This window comes from Chelonia mydas, chromosome 19 (genome assembly GCF_015237465.2).
Source record: "Chelonia mydas isolate rCheMyd1 chromosome 19, rCheMyd1.pri.v2, whole genome shotgun sequence".
NCBI classification, from domain to species: domain Eukaryota; kingdom Metazoa; phylum Chordata; order Testudines; family Cheloniidae; genus Chelonia; species Chelonia mydas.
In genome coordinates, this window is record NC_051259.2 from 19,498,224 (window position 1) to 19,511,729 (window position 13,506).

Here is a 13,506-nt window from a genome sequence, read left to right on the forward strand (position 1 = left end):
GTTGTGAAGGTGCACAGAGCTCCCTAGATGGGAGCTGTGTCACATCTGTTACTGAAGCTTTACTAGGTGCCACTCCTTTAGAGGCAATTCAGTATTTGTCTCCGTTTCTTAGGGCGTGGCACCGCTACCTCACAGCCTGAGCCCTTGGCGTCTCAAGGCAGTGCGGCTGAGCTCTCAGTGGAGGCACCCTGATGCTTCAGAGCCGTCAGTAGCAAGGTGGTCGATCACGCTACGAAACCACTCTGGCCGGGCAACTACTCAGACTGTGGGCTTGGAGCCCTTTTTCTCAAGCCTTTACAGAGGGAAATCTGCTTTTTCCCACCCTGCGACTCTACCCCCTTTGAAGTTGAAAGTTCCAGGGAGGATCTGGAGGCAGCATCGGAGTCCTTTGGAGGCTGAAGTGCCTTCTCCATAAGGAGGAGTTTTAACTACAGCTCCTGGTTCTTGCAAGACCTCAGCTTTACCTGGTGTCAGAGGGAGGACTTCTGCGTGATATGGGACTCTCTCAGGCACCAGACACAGTGAGAGTGTCTGTCCACTGCTGGAATAGACTCCTTGCAGGAGAGGCAACTCTTAAAGCCAGGTAAGCCAGGGAGGGGGAAGAGGGGCTATCACCCTCTAGCAGCGAGGAGTGCAGAAGAAAGATGTTCAGTCCTCTTTTCTCCCCCCATTTTTTTTTTTTTTTTTTTTTTTTAAAGTAAGAGAAGTTAGAACTTCTCCTAATGCCCCTAGGGGATGGGCAGATGGGCGTTCCCCCCCCCCCCCCCAAGGGTGGGAAACGTAAAGTTATTTTCTTTTTCATTTTTTTAAAAAACCCTAACAGGGTAAACTGAAACACTAACTATTAAGAAGAACAAAAAGAACCAAAACCAACTATTTATACTAATGATGCAGAGAACAAAGAGACAACTGCTCACTCCATTCCAGGCCAAAGGCCATGGAGAAGGAACTGAGTGGGGTTTGCCTGCATAGTGCTAAATAGCCCTGAGTCAGACAGTGGGGGAGGGAGAGTGCAGTTGAATGGATACTGCTAACTAAAATCCCCGGTTAGAGGCACAGGGACACAGATACACCTACAAAAAGAAAAGGAGTACTTGTGGCATCTTAGAGACTAACAAATTTGAGCATAAGCTTTTGTGACCTACAGCTCACTTCATCGGATGCATTCAGTGGAAAATACAGTGGGGAGATTTATATACATAGAGAACATGAAACAATGGGTGTTACCATATACACTGTAACGAGAGTGATCACTTAAGGTGAGCTATTACCAGCAGGAGGGGGGATGGGGACCTTTTGTAGTGATAATCAAGGTGGGCCATTTCCGGTAGTTGACAAGAACGTCTAAGAACAGTGGGGGATGGAAGGGGGGGAAATAAACATGGGGAAATAGTTTTACTTTGTGTAATGACCCATCCACTCCCTGTCTTTATTCAAGCCTAAGTTAATTGTATCCAGTTTGCAAATTAATTCCAATTCAGCAGCCTCTCATTGGAGTCTGTTTCTGAAGTTTTTTTGTTGAAGAATTGCAACTTTTAGGTCTGTAATTGAGTGACCAAAGAGACTGAAGTGTTCTCCGACTGGTTTTTGAATGTTTTAATTCTTGACATCTGATTTGTGTCCATTTATTCTTTTACGTAGAGACTGTCCAGTTTGACCAATGTACATGGCAGAGGGGGATTGCTGGCACATGATGGCATATATCACATTGGTAGATGGGCAGGTGAACGAGCCTCTGATAGTGTGGCTGATGTGAGTAGGCCCTGTGATGGTGTCCCCTGAATAGATATGTGGACACAGTTGGCAATGGGCTTTGTTGCAATGATAGGTTCCTGGGTTAGTGGTTCTGTGGTGTGGTGTGTGGTTGCTGGTGAGTATTTGCTTCAGGTTGGGGGGCTGTCTGTAAGCAAAGACTGGCCTGTCTCCCAAGATCTGTGAGAGTGATGGGTCGTCCTTCAGGATAGGTCGTAGATCCTTGATGATGTGTTGGAGAGGTTTTTGTTGGGGGCTGAAGGTGATGGCTAGTGGCGTTCTGTTATTTTCTTTGTTGGGCCTGTCCTGTAGTAGGTAACTTCTGGGTATACTTCTGGCTGTGTCAATCTGTTTCTTCACTTCAGCAGGTGGGTACTGTAGTTGTAAGAATGCTTGATAGAGATCTTGCAGGTGTTTGTCTCTGTCTCAGGGGTTGGAGCAAATGCGGTTGTATCGTAGAGCTTGGCTGTAGACAACGGATCGTGTGGTGTGGTCTGGATGAAAGCTGGAGGCATGTAGGTAAGAATAGCGGTCAGTAGGTTTCCGGTATAGGGTGGTGTTTATGTGACCATCGCTTATTAGCACCGCAGTGTCCAGGAAGTGGATCTCTTGTGTGGACTGGTCCAGGCTGAGGTTAATGATGGGATGCAAATTGTTGAAATCATGGTGGAATTCTCAAGGGCTTCTTTTCCATGGGTCCAGATGATGAAGATGTTATCAATCTAGCGCAAGCAGAATAGGGGCATTAGGGGACGAGAGCTGAGGTGGAGCACCCATAGAGACACTGCTCGAAGAACCACCCCAGCGATGGATCCGGCTGGAAATATTTCTGTGCCTGCGGGTCCAGTGAGGCTGCATTGAACGGATTATAATATTTTTTTCCTGGTTCTAATCTGTGATCTGCATCTCTCTGGCCCCAATCCATTCATGGCTCTCATGGAAATGGAGACCATAACTTCCTTAAAAAGGAAAGCGGCAAGAAGTTCTTCTCCAGAAGTGATCTTAGGAGGAGGCAGCAACAGAGAGCTCTCTTTCCTATTCTTTGATGACTCTCGGAGAAGTAGACAGCCTGATTGGTTGTAGTAACACATGACACGTCCTGAGATGCAGTACTCACCTCAACTGTCAACAGAGCTGTAGTCAGGTCTGCCTGATGAACTACTGCTTTAATAGTAATACTATGCAGAGCTGTACTAGTTAATGAACTCTCTCATCAGCTCTTTTAATTGGATCCTTAGACTCCTGCAGACCCAAGAGTCTGGCTTCATAATAAGAGTCTGTCCCTGTAAGTCCTCCTCTTTGTAATAAGGCCGACACCGAGAGGCGCAACCAAATCTTTCTGAAACAGGACAGTTCTGGGAACAGAGTCTTTCACTGAACCAAACCTTCTTCTCTTCCGCATCCTTAACTTAAGATTCTGCGCTTGACACAGAAGCTGAATCTCACTTCTTTCCAGCTGAATTGTTTGGAGCCAAAGCTCAGAGGAGCTACCACTGCTGTCAGAGTTTCCTGCAATAAAATTGCTGGGAGCCTGTTTTGTCTCTCTTTCTACACCCCTGTAGTAAACAATGAGCAGTGTGGACATTTTAGAGGGAGGATGACGTTCCCCAAAACATTCCAAGCATCTGGCATGTGCATCGGATACTGGGAATTATGCCAGGCATGAGACATGTCTTTTGAAACAAGACTTCTTAGCCATCTGATCTGACATGTTATCCTTTAGCGATCTCAACTTAAAACTATAACACTATACAAACTATCCAGCTACTATGTTTCTGTAAGGACCATACAACAAGAATGTAATCATTCAGCTGATGGCGGATGAAAGAACTGAGGTGCTGGAGCACTACACTCCCTTTAAACCCATGCCCTTGAATGTCTAGAGTTTGGGGGAAGGGCACATTGCTAGTAGACTTTTACCATTCAGGCTGCACTGGTTGGAGCACCCCATTAGTAGGAATATGCAGAGGACACTCAAAAGGAGAAAGTTTAAGTATATTACATCAACACTATTACATTTATCAATTAAACTTGTAATCGCATCAAATAAAGATACCAAGTTAGTTTGACAGGATTTATTTTCCATAAACCCACATTGATAAAGAATTAATGCCAGTCAATCAAGTTGTACATCAGCCACTCCATTACCTTGGAATCATAGCAATGTAGGTCAGGAAGGGACTCCCTTGTGCTAAGGGAGGTCCAACTACACTTAGACCATCTTTACATTTGTATTCCCGCTCTCTGGTCCCTCAAGGACACCCACTCCTCCCTCCCTCCTGGCCAGGGTTTTTCCAGGCTGAACTGTTCTCTGCCTATACTGTGGTATCCCCAGCAAGCCAGACTGCCTAAATAGGCCAGCATCTGTACTTTGCTTTCTCTCATCAGGCTAGAAATAGGGTAATTGCCAGCAGTTACAAGTTACCACACAGCTCTTTATAACCAATCACATATATTCTTAAGGTGAAAGCATTACAGAGAAAACATTATAAACAATAAAAGAACACACATGCATGTTAAAAAGCTTACCAGAGGTCACCCCCAAATCCAACTTTGGGCTCTGGCAGATGTCAGTCTTTTAAAATCCACAACTGGGTTTTCCCCATGATTACATGTTCATAACTGTCTCAGATTCAGAACCAGAACAACCATGACTAATTCAGTCTCTTCTTTTTACAGCTTGGGCCTTCGATCTTGGCCTCATGTAACATGTGATCAGCAGACAATGGCACACTCCTCAGTGCAGAACTCCAAAAGGCTAAATTTTTGCATTCACCTTAACACTTTTTTTCCTGAAGTCCATGCTTGATGCACATTGTCTAATACAGTACTTTGAACCCTCAAGTCTCATATCTGTCACATTACATACAATCCCAGCCCACAATAATACATTTAACACAATGGACCTCAAAAACACAAATTTAATTCAAGGTCTCGAAAGGGCATTTCAGAAAATTTGCCATATCTGTCACAACTGGAATTCCACAACCTCTCTTGGAAAATCTATTCCAGAATTTAACTACTTGTATATTTAGACCGTTTTCACGAATATCTAACAAATCTCCTCTGCTTCAGATTAAGCTGATTACTTCTTGTTCTACCTTCAGCGGACAGAGAACTATTGATCACAGTCCTCTTTATAACAGCTCTTTATAACAGCCCAAAAGGGCCATAATGACAGGATTCATATTAGAGAGACAAGGTGGGTGATAGGTTTCAGAGTAGCAGCCATGTTAGTCTGTATCCGCAAAAGGAAAAGGAGTACTTGTGGCACCTTAGACACTAACAAATTTATTTGAGCATAAGCTTTCGTGAGTTACAGCTTAGTCTCCAAGGTGCCACAAGTACTCCTTTTCTTTTTAAGGTGGGTGATGTAATATATTTTATTGGACCAGCTTCCATTGGTGAGAGAGAGAGAGACAAGCTTTCAAGCTTACAAACCTGAAGAAGAGTTCTGCATAAGCTCAGAAGCTTCTCTCTCTCTCACCAACAGAAGTAAGAGCAGCAACAACAATATTGCATACAAAAATGGAGGATTCAGCCCAGAGTGACCATCACACCAGAGCACTATTTTCAGGATTCATATTCCTAGCATAATGTCATCATTACACCAGGGAACTAATACTACCAGCACAATGAGATTAATATAGCAGCATGTCAAAAATTCACGGTACAAGCACTCTGGGATCCACACAGCAGGATAGCAGTGTCACAGTGCATGCTCTCTCAGTATAGTGGGGATACACTCAGGGATTGAGGGCAATGGTTCAGCTAAACACAAGGGCACATGCAAACAGCTTTACTAGCAGCAGGATCTGCACTATTGGCCCAGTAGAAGTTGCATATCAAGGTATTAATTCACAATCCCAGTCCAATAGGATCCAGGCACCAGGCCTTTAGTACAAGAATTTGTACTCCCTGAATAGTGGGATGGAATTACAGAAGTTACAGGAGAAAAAGCCCTCTGTGATCATCCCAGCTCGATCTCTCCCCCTGCCATTGCAGGGCTGATCCTTATGGTATGTTTTGTCCAGTCTCCTTTTAAAAGTCTCAAGACTTGGGGTTTCTTCTAGCACTTCCCTTGGGAGACTATTCCACAGCCTAAGGCAGAGATCGCATTGCTAGGAAGATTTCTCCTAATAGCCTTGAGTTTCCCCCTCCCTGCTCCATCCCTTCCCCTCCCTGCCCCTTCACTCCCTGGCCTTCCCCCTTCCCCACTGCCTCCACCTTTGCAGGAGGCAGGGAGAGGGACTGAGTGAGCCAGGAACATGCAGGAGAGGAGCGAGAGAGTGTGAGAAGGACAGAGCCCACTTTTCCCCCAGGCAGAGCACAGCAGCTCCATGCTCGCAAACATTGGGGGATGGGCGGGGGAAGCAGTGTCTGACTCAGCATGCACCCCACACACACCACGCCTTGCCTCTGTTTGAGGAGCCAATGACCCCCTGCTGCCCCCCAAACTGCACCCATGGACTCCCCTTCCCCTCTCTCAACACTGCAGTGGGCATCCCCACCCATCTTCAGCATGAGCTGGGCTTCCTCTGCCTGCAGTGGGACTCACCTGCTGCTTGCGGAGCCAGGCTGAGCTGCAGCCACACAGGGTGCTCGCCCATGAGATGCAGGTAGGAGGCGGAGCAGCCCCAGGTGATATGGGGCTGATGAGGAGGAGGAGAACACGGTGCCTCTCTGGAGCAGAGCGAATCCAGCACTACCTGTCCTTGCCCACCAAGGTGGTTTATTTTGTTAAAAAGTGGGGTGGTCATGGCCCCAGCCCTTCTGCTCTAAGGTCAGAAGGGACCATCATGATCATCTAGTCTGACCTCCTGCACATTGCAGATCACAGAATCTCACCCACCCATTCCTGTAATAGACCCCTAACCTCTGAGTTACTGAAGTCCTCAAATCATGAATTAAAGAATTCAAGTAACGGAGAACCTGCAATTGACACTAGGTTCAACCTTCAAGTGACCCACGCCCCATGCTCTGGAGAAAGGTGAAAAACCCCAGGGTCTCTACCATCTGAACCGGGGGAAAATTCCTTCCCTACCCCAAATATGGAGATCACTTGGACCCTGAGTACATGGGCAAGACCCACCAGCCAGACACATGGGAAAGAATTCTCTTTACTAACTCAGAGCCCTCCCCACCTAATGTACCATCATCAGTCATTGTAGATACTTGCTGCTAGCAGTGGCAGATGGGCTGAATGTCATAGTAGGTAGTCTCATTGTACCATCCCCTCCATAAACTTATCAAGCTGAGTCTTGAAGCCAGTCAGATTTTTTGCTCCCACTGCTCCCCCTGGAAAACCATTCTAGAACTTCACTCCTCTGATGGTTAGAAACTTTTGTCTAATTTCAAGCGTAAACTTGTAGATGGCCAGTTTATATCCATTTGTTCTTCTGTCAATGTTAGCGTATAAATTACTCCTCTCCCTCCCAGATATTTATCCCTATGATGTATTTAGGAAGACCAATCATATCTCCCCTCAGCCTTCTTTTGGTTAGGTTAAAGAAGGTAACCTCTTTGACTCTCTTCTTATAAGGTAGATTTTCCATTCCTCAGATCATCCTAGTAGCCCATTATAAGCTCTCCTTACCCACTAAGTAGAGGGCCTACACTTTATTTTGTCGCTGTCTTGCTCCTAATCTATTTATGGAACAACTTATTGCCTTTTGTGCCCCTTGCATGGTTATAATGCATTTTGAGCCTTTGTTTTTCTGATTTTGTCCCTACGTGCTTGTGCTATTCTTTTTACTTCTCCTTGGCAATTTGTTCATGTTACTGCTTTTTGTAGGATTCCTTTTTGATTTTCAGGTAATTAAAGAGCTGTTAATGGTCTCTTCCTAGTCTTCCTATCTTTCCTTTGCATCAGGATAGTTTACTGCTGTGCCTTTAATACAGTCTCCTTGAGAAACTGCTAGCTATCCTGAACTCCTTTTCCCTTTACATTTCTTTCAATAGGTCCTTATCTACCCATTCTGAGTTTATTAAAATTTGCTTTTTAGAAGTCTAGTGTCCTTATTCTGCTGCTCTCATGCCTTTTCCTTAAAATCATGATCACTTTCACCCAAACTGCCTTTAACCTTCAGATTTGCAATCAATTCCTCCTCATTAGTCAGAATCAAATCTAAAATAGCTGTCCCCCTGGTTACTTCACCTTCTGAAACAAAAACTTGTCCCCAATGCATGCTAAGAACTTATTAGACATTTTGTGTTTTGCCTTATTCCTTTTCCAACAGATGCCTGGATACTAAAGTCTCCCTTTACTACTAAGTTTTACGTTTTGGATATTCCTGATATTTGTTCTAGACATGCCTCATCTATCTCCTCCTCATGATTTGGTGGTCTATAGTGGACCCCTACCATGATGTCCCCTTTTTTTCCTCCATTTATCCCCCCCAGCGATGTTAACTATCTGGCTCTCCCATCCTCCTGGACATTTGAACAAGCATATATATTTTGATGTACAATGCAACACCTCCTTCCTTTATTCCCTGCCTGTCCTTCGTAAACAAGCTATACCACTCTATACTAATATTCCTGCTATAATATTTATCCCATCAAGTCTCTATGATGACAATTAAGTACTAATTTAGCTTACGTACTAATATTTTCAGTTCTTCCTGTTTAATTCCTCCTACTCCTTGCATTTGTCTTGCCCAGGATCAATGGCAGAATGACAGGCCAATAATTACCCGTAGCATCCCGTTTACTCTTTTTAAATACTGGCACAACATTCACTTTCTTCCAGTCTTCTGGGACTTCCGCAGTGTTCAAAGACTTATTGAGAAAAAAACACTGTCTAGAGAGCACTTCTGCTAGTTCTTTTAAAACTCTTAGATTTAAGTATCAAGTGGAGTGCCCCAAGGGTCGGTCCTGGGGCTGGTTTTGTTCAATATCTTCATAAATGATCTGGAGAATGGGGTGGATTGCACCCTCAGCAAGTTTGCGGATGACACTAAACTGGGAGCAGAGGTAGATATGCTGGAGGGTAGGGATAGGATACAGAGGGACCTAGACAAATTGGAGGATTGGGCCAAAAGAAATCTGATGAGGTTCAACAAGGACAAGTGCAGAGTCCTGCACTTAGGACGGAAGAATCCCATGCACCACTACAGACTAGGGACTGAATGGCTCAGCAGCAGTTCTGCAGAAAAGGACCTACGGGTTACAGTGGACGAGAAGCTGGATAGAAGTCAACAGGCCAATGGCATTTTGGGATGTATAAGTAGGGGCACTGCCAGCAGATCAAGGGACGTGATCGTTCCCTTCTATTCGACACTGGTGAGGCCTCATCTGGAGTACTGTGTCCAGTTTTGGGCCCCACACTACAAGACGGATGTGGAAAAATTGGAAAGAGTCCAGCGGAGGGCAACAAAAATGATTAGGGGACTGGAACACATGACTTATGAGGAGAGGCTGAGGGAACTGGGATTGTTTAGTCTGCGGAAGAGAAGAATGAGGGGGGATTTGATAGCTGCTTTCAACTACCTGAAAGGGGGTTCCAAAGAGGATGGCTCTAGACTGTTCTCAGTGGTAGCAGATGACAGAACAAGGAGTAATGGTCTCAAGTTGCAGTGGGGAGATTTAGGTTGGATATTAGGAAAAACTTTTTCACTAGGAGGGTGGTGAAATACTGGAATGCGTTACCTAGGGAGGTGGTGGAATCTCCTTCCCTAGAAGTTTTTAAGGTCAGGCTTGACAAAGCCCTGGCTGGGATGATTTAGTCGGGGATCGGTCCTGCTTTGAGCAGGGGGTTGGACTAGATGACCTCCTGAGGTTCCTTCCAACCCTGATATTCTATGAATCTATGATTCTAAGTGATCTGGGCCTGATGATTTAAAAATGTCTGACTTCAGTAGCTGCTGTTAAACATCCTTCTGAGTTACTATAGGAATAGAAAGTGTGTGTCATCACCATCATGATATGGTGAGGTATCCATCTCCACCCATGATATGGTGAGGTATTTCCAAATACTGACCAGAAATTTTTTAAGTGTACACTGCTGCCTTTTCTTCATTATTATTGATAATTCTACCATTTCCATCTAGTAAAGGACCAATATCATTGTTAGCATTTGTTTTAATCCTAATATGCTTATAAACTTCTTATCGTCCTTAACTCTGCAGAATAGATTTTTCCTTGTGTCACTTTGCTTCCCTCATCAATTTTTTCCAATTCCTAGCTTCTGATTTATGTTCATTACTATCAACTTCCCTTTTCTTCCGTTTGTTTTTTGTCTGTTTTAATAGCTTCTTTCACTTCCACTCTAAACCAGGTATGGCCTTTCTTGATTGTGGGACTGTGGCTTAAAATGTTTCTAAACAAAAATGCAGAAGTTGCCGTTCAAGTAGGTCACGTTCAAACCAGCAGTGCAAGAGGAAAGTCTCTTCTCCTATTCTGCACTCTGTCTACCAAAGCAGCAAGTTCCGTCTGATAAATCCTAAATCTACAAAAACAAATCTTAACTATGAGCTTTATACAGAGTCCACAGAAGTCAAAGGGAGTCTTCCCATTTACTTCTATGGGTTTGGATCAGTTCTTATACTAAGAACTTATTCAACAAAAGATAAGTTTTACATGGTGTTTAATTTTAGCAGTAAAAACTAAGACCTGGTCTACACCTAAAAGTTAAGTTGACATAACTATGGTGCTCAGGGTGTGGGGAAAAAACAACACTCCACGTGCCCTAGCTACGCCAACCTACCTATGCAGGCAGAGCTACACTGATAGAACAATGCTTCCATTAACCTAGCTACCATCACTCGAGGAGGTGGAGTGCCTACAGTTATGGAACAACAGAAAGTATCCACCCTACAACTGTATTACTATAGTGCCCATAGTGTAGCAACAGCCTTAGACCATGCACCAAGGAGGTTGGGATCCATGACTACCATGGCCAGTGAAAAGAGAAGAACTGAGGGATGGGTAAGGAAAGGTAATTTATCCCCTCTGTGGTGGTTACATGGGATCTGCAAAGGCAATACAATGAGGGAGAAGGAAAAAAAGCTTTTCTTTCCATTTTAAATTATTAATTGTAAGTAATTTTTTTTTTACTTGTCAGGGCTTTCAGCATTGAGAACAACACTAATTCATTCACCAAACAGACATCACCCAGGAAGCCTCACACTTCCTCCCCACATCTCTGATCTCGAAAGACCACATCTAGGAGTGAGCCCTCTTTGTGTCCATTCTGAGACTGAAAAACGGTCCCACTAAAAATCTGATAACCATCTCAACTGACTTGTGTGATAAAAAGCTGTTTGATGGTCAGAGACCAGGCTGGATTTGAATTAGTGACCTAGTAACAAAAGGCTTCATATACGATTATGAGTCCTCAGAACCATCCAGTTCACCATATCAGAAAATTAACTATAAATATATAATCCTTTCTTTCTCTACAATACAATACAGTACAATAAAAGTAAATGGGAGCTTTACATAAATTCTGTTATACACACAGTTTAGGAACCCATCATTTTCAGAAACAGTTAAAAATGCTTACCTCGTATTCTGGTTCAAAACCAGCACGACCAGAGATTTGTCCAGATACATTCCAAAGGAAAGGAATTCCTCCACAGAGAAGAATCATCTATAACAAAAAACATGTAATGGATTCAATTCACTCTGTGCTATCATGGAGTAAAAAAAGCCTGAAAAGGACAAGACCAATTTTGAAAAGTAACATGGAATTTTTTTTTTTTTTTTACATCCTTTTGCTTCTTTACAATATATAAAGAACACCTGCAAGGTTTTTTAGCTCCCCCCTTTTTAACCTTAGACATCAGGAATAGAAAGTCAGACCTTCCTTGGTTTTACTTGGGAAATGTTGGCACATCTCAGGGCATGGTTACTGTGGCCTCTACCACCTTAATTGAAGATTCGGGGGTACATCTTTAACAAAGGCTTCCTTATTTAGAAAGACAACCAGTGAAGTTAAATAAATAGCTGATAAAAAACAAAAACAGACTTTCAAACAGTCAGACTTTTACTTCCTTCACTAGTGTGATATCACCTTGAGCTAGATCTCAAGTCATCAGAGCATCTTCCAGCCTGGATAGGATGTAATTTCTGATTTACAAAAACAAGCAAATTATTTATTTATTTAAAGAAAAACCAACTTTCAGGTTGAAGTTTAGATATAATAAAAGATGGCAAAAGGACACAAGAAAAACTGTGTTTCTGCTCTTACAAGTTGCCTCTAACCTTTTGGCACCTCTAACACCTAGAATTTCAGTTATTGATGAACGGTCATATAAAGACAAGTTGTTAACTCTCTTCGGTAAAAGATCATGAATAAAGCGAGTTGAAAGGGAAAAAACTAAAATCACTTACTGGTAATTCTGTTAGTTGCGGTCTCCTCTTCGATCATTCTACAACACAGAATTAATGGCCAGACAGTGCTGTAGTTTCACCTATTTGAAGAAAGAAGTCAAAGAGTTCTGAAATCCCATCTTGATTACATGAGTTTCAGCCAGAAAGCCTCCCTCTAGTCTAACTTCCAAAGTCAGTCTATAAGACACCAAGAGAAATAATAGACAAGCACCCTGTAAACGGGTTGGGGGGAGGCGAGGTGGGGGAGGAGAAGAGGAAACTATGACAAGCAGATTACCAGTAAGTAATTTTCCTTTGTCATATGCCTCTCACTTCTCCCACCTACGAAAGTACGTTACTGGACAGACAGTGTATGTAACAAGTAGTTGTCACAGGAGGTGAAGGGGGCCTACCTTACTGTGCTGCTAGCAGGGTCCTGGAGCCAAAAGACAGCCTGAGAAGCAAAGAGACCCAGTTAATGAGGAAGTATATCAAGAAGCAGGATGACCACCACATTGCCACCTTATATACCTAGGAAATGAATGCTCACTGCCCATAAAGAGGAGGCTTTTCTAGCCAAGTAGCACCTGATAAATCCAAGCCAAGTCCACCAACCTGGTCATATACTGCAAGAATGCAGCCTAAAGCACAAACTAATGCAGCCTAAAGCACAACACTGGCATTAGCTGCAGCTTTTAAAACCCTCAAAATAGAGATAGCTGTTTTGACTTTCTAAATTCCTGAGAATTAAGATCGAACTTGAGAACACGCTTAACAAAACACAGCCTATTGTCCGAAGAGGGTAGCGGGTTCAGACAGATGAAGAACAATGGGTTCACTCACATGGAACTGGGTGTTCACTTTGGGGACAAAGAGTAAGCTAATAAAAAAACAGAGGGTGAGGAGAAGGGATGATTAAAGATGAGCTCACTCCCTCATCATTGTGAGATTGCGGCAACAAAGAAAGTATCTTAAAGGACAGAAGTCTGCCCTAAAGTGTCAAAGAAAGGTACATATCCTAGCCTGTTAATGAAGATCAAGCCTTACTGAGGGATCCCAAAATGAATCCCTGGTCTTTAAGACGCACTCATACTGACAGAAGGAAATCTCAGAACGATAGAAATGCAGGTCTAGAAGGGAACTCAAAAAGTCATCTAACCCAGGCCCCTCTGCTGAAGCAGGACCAAGTAACCCTAAATCATCCCTGACAGGTCTTTGTCCAACCTGTTCTTAAAAAATCTTCAATGATGGGGATTCCACAATGTCCCTTGGAAGCTTATTCCAGAGCTTAACTATCCTTATCAATTGAAACATTTTCTTAATATCAAACCTAAACCTCCTTTGTTCCATATTAAACCAATTGCTTTTTATCCTACCCTCAATGGATATGGAAAACAACTGATCACAGTCCTCTTTATAACAGCCCTTAACATATTTGAA

The 13,506-nt window shown here is 43.3% G+C and overlaps 1 protein-coding gene across 6 annotated transcripts in view; it reads right to left on the reverse strand.

Moving 5' to 3' along the window:
* The window catches only part of ZMPSTE24 (zinc metallopeptidase STE24), a 110,205-nt gene that overhangs the window by 80,983 nt on the left and 15,716 nt on the right, over positions 1-13,506 (reverse strand). For 5 of the 6 annotated variants that reach the window (XM_037881566.2, XM_037881569.2, XM_037881572.2 and 2 more), the window contains exon 3: positions 11,258-11,344. In XM_037881566.2, the coding sequence (XP_037737494.1) occupies positions 11,258-11,344 (87 nt within the window). Of the gene's footprint in view, positions 1-11,257; positions 11,345-12,087; positions 12,232-13,506 lie in introns of those variants that run through there. The other variant, XM_037881571.2, reaches the window with a different exon arrangement.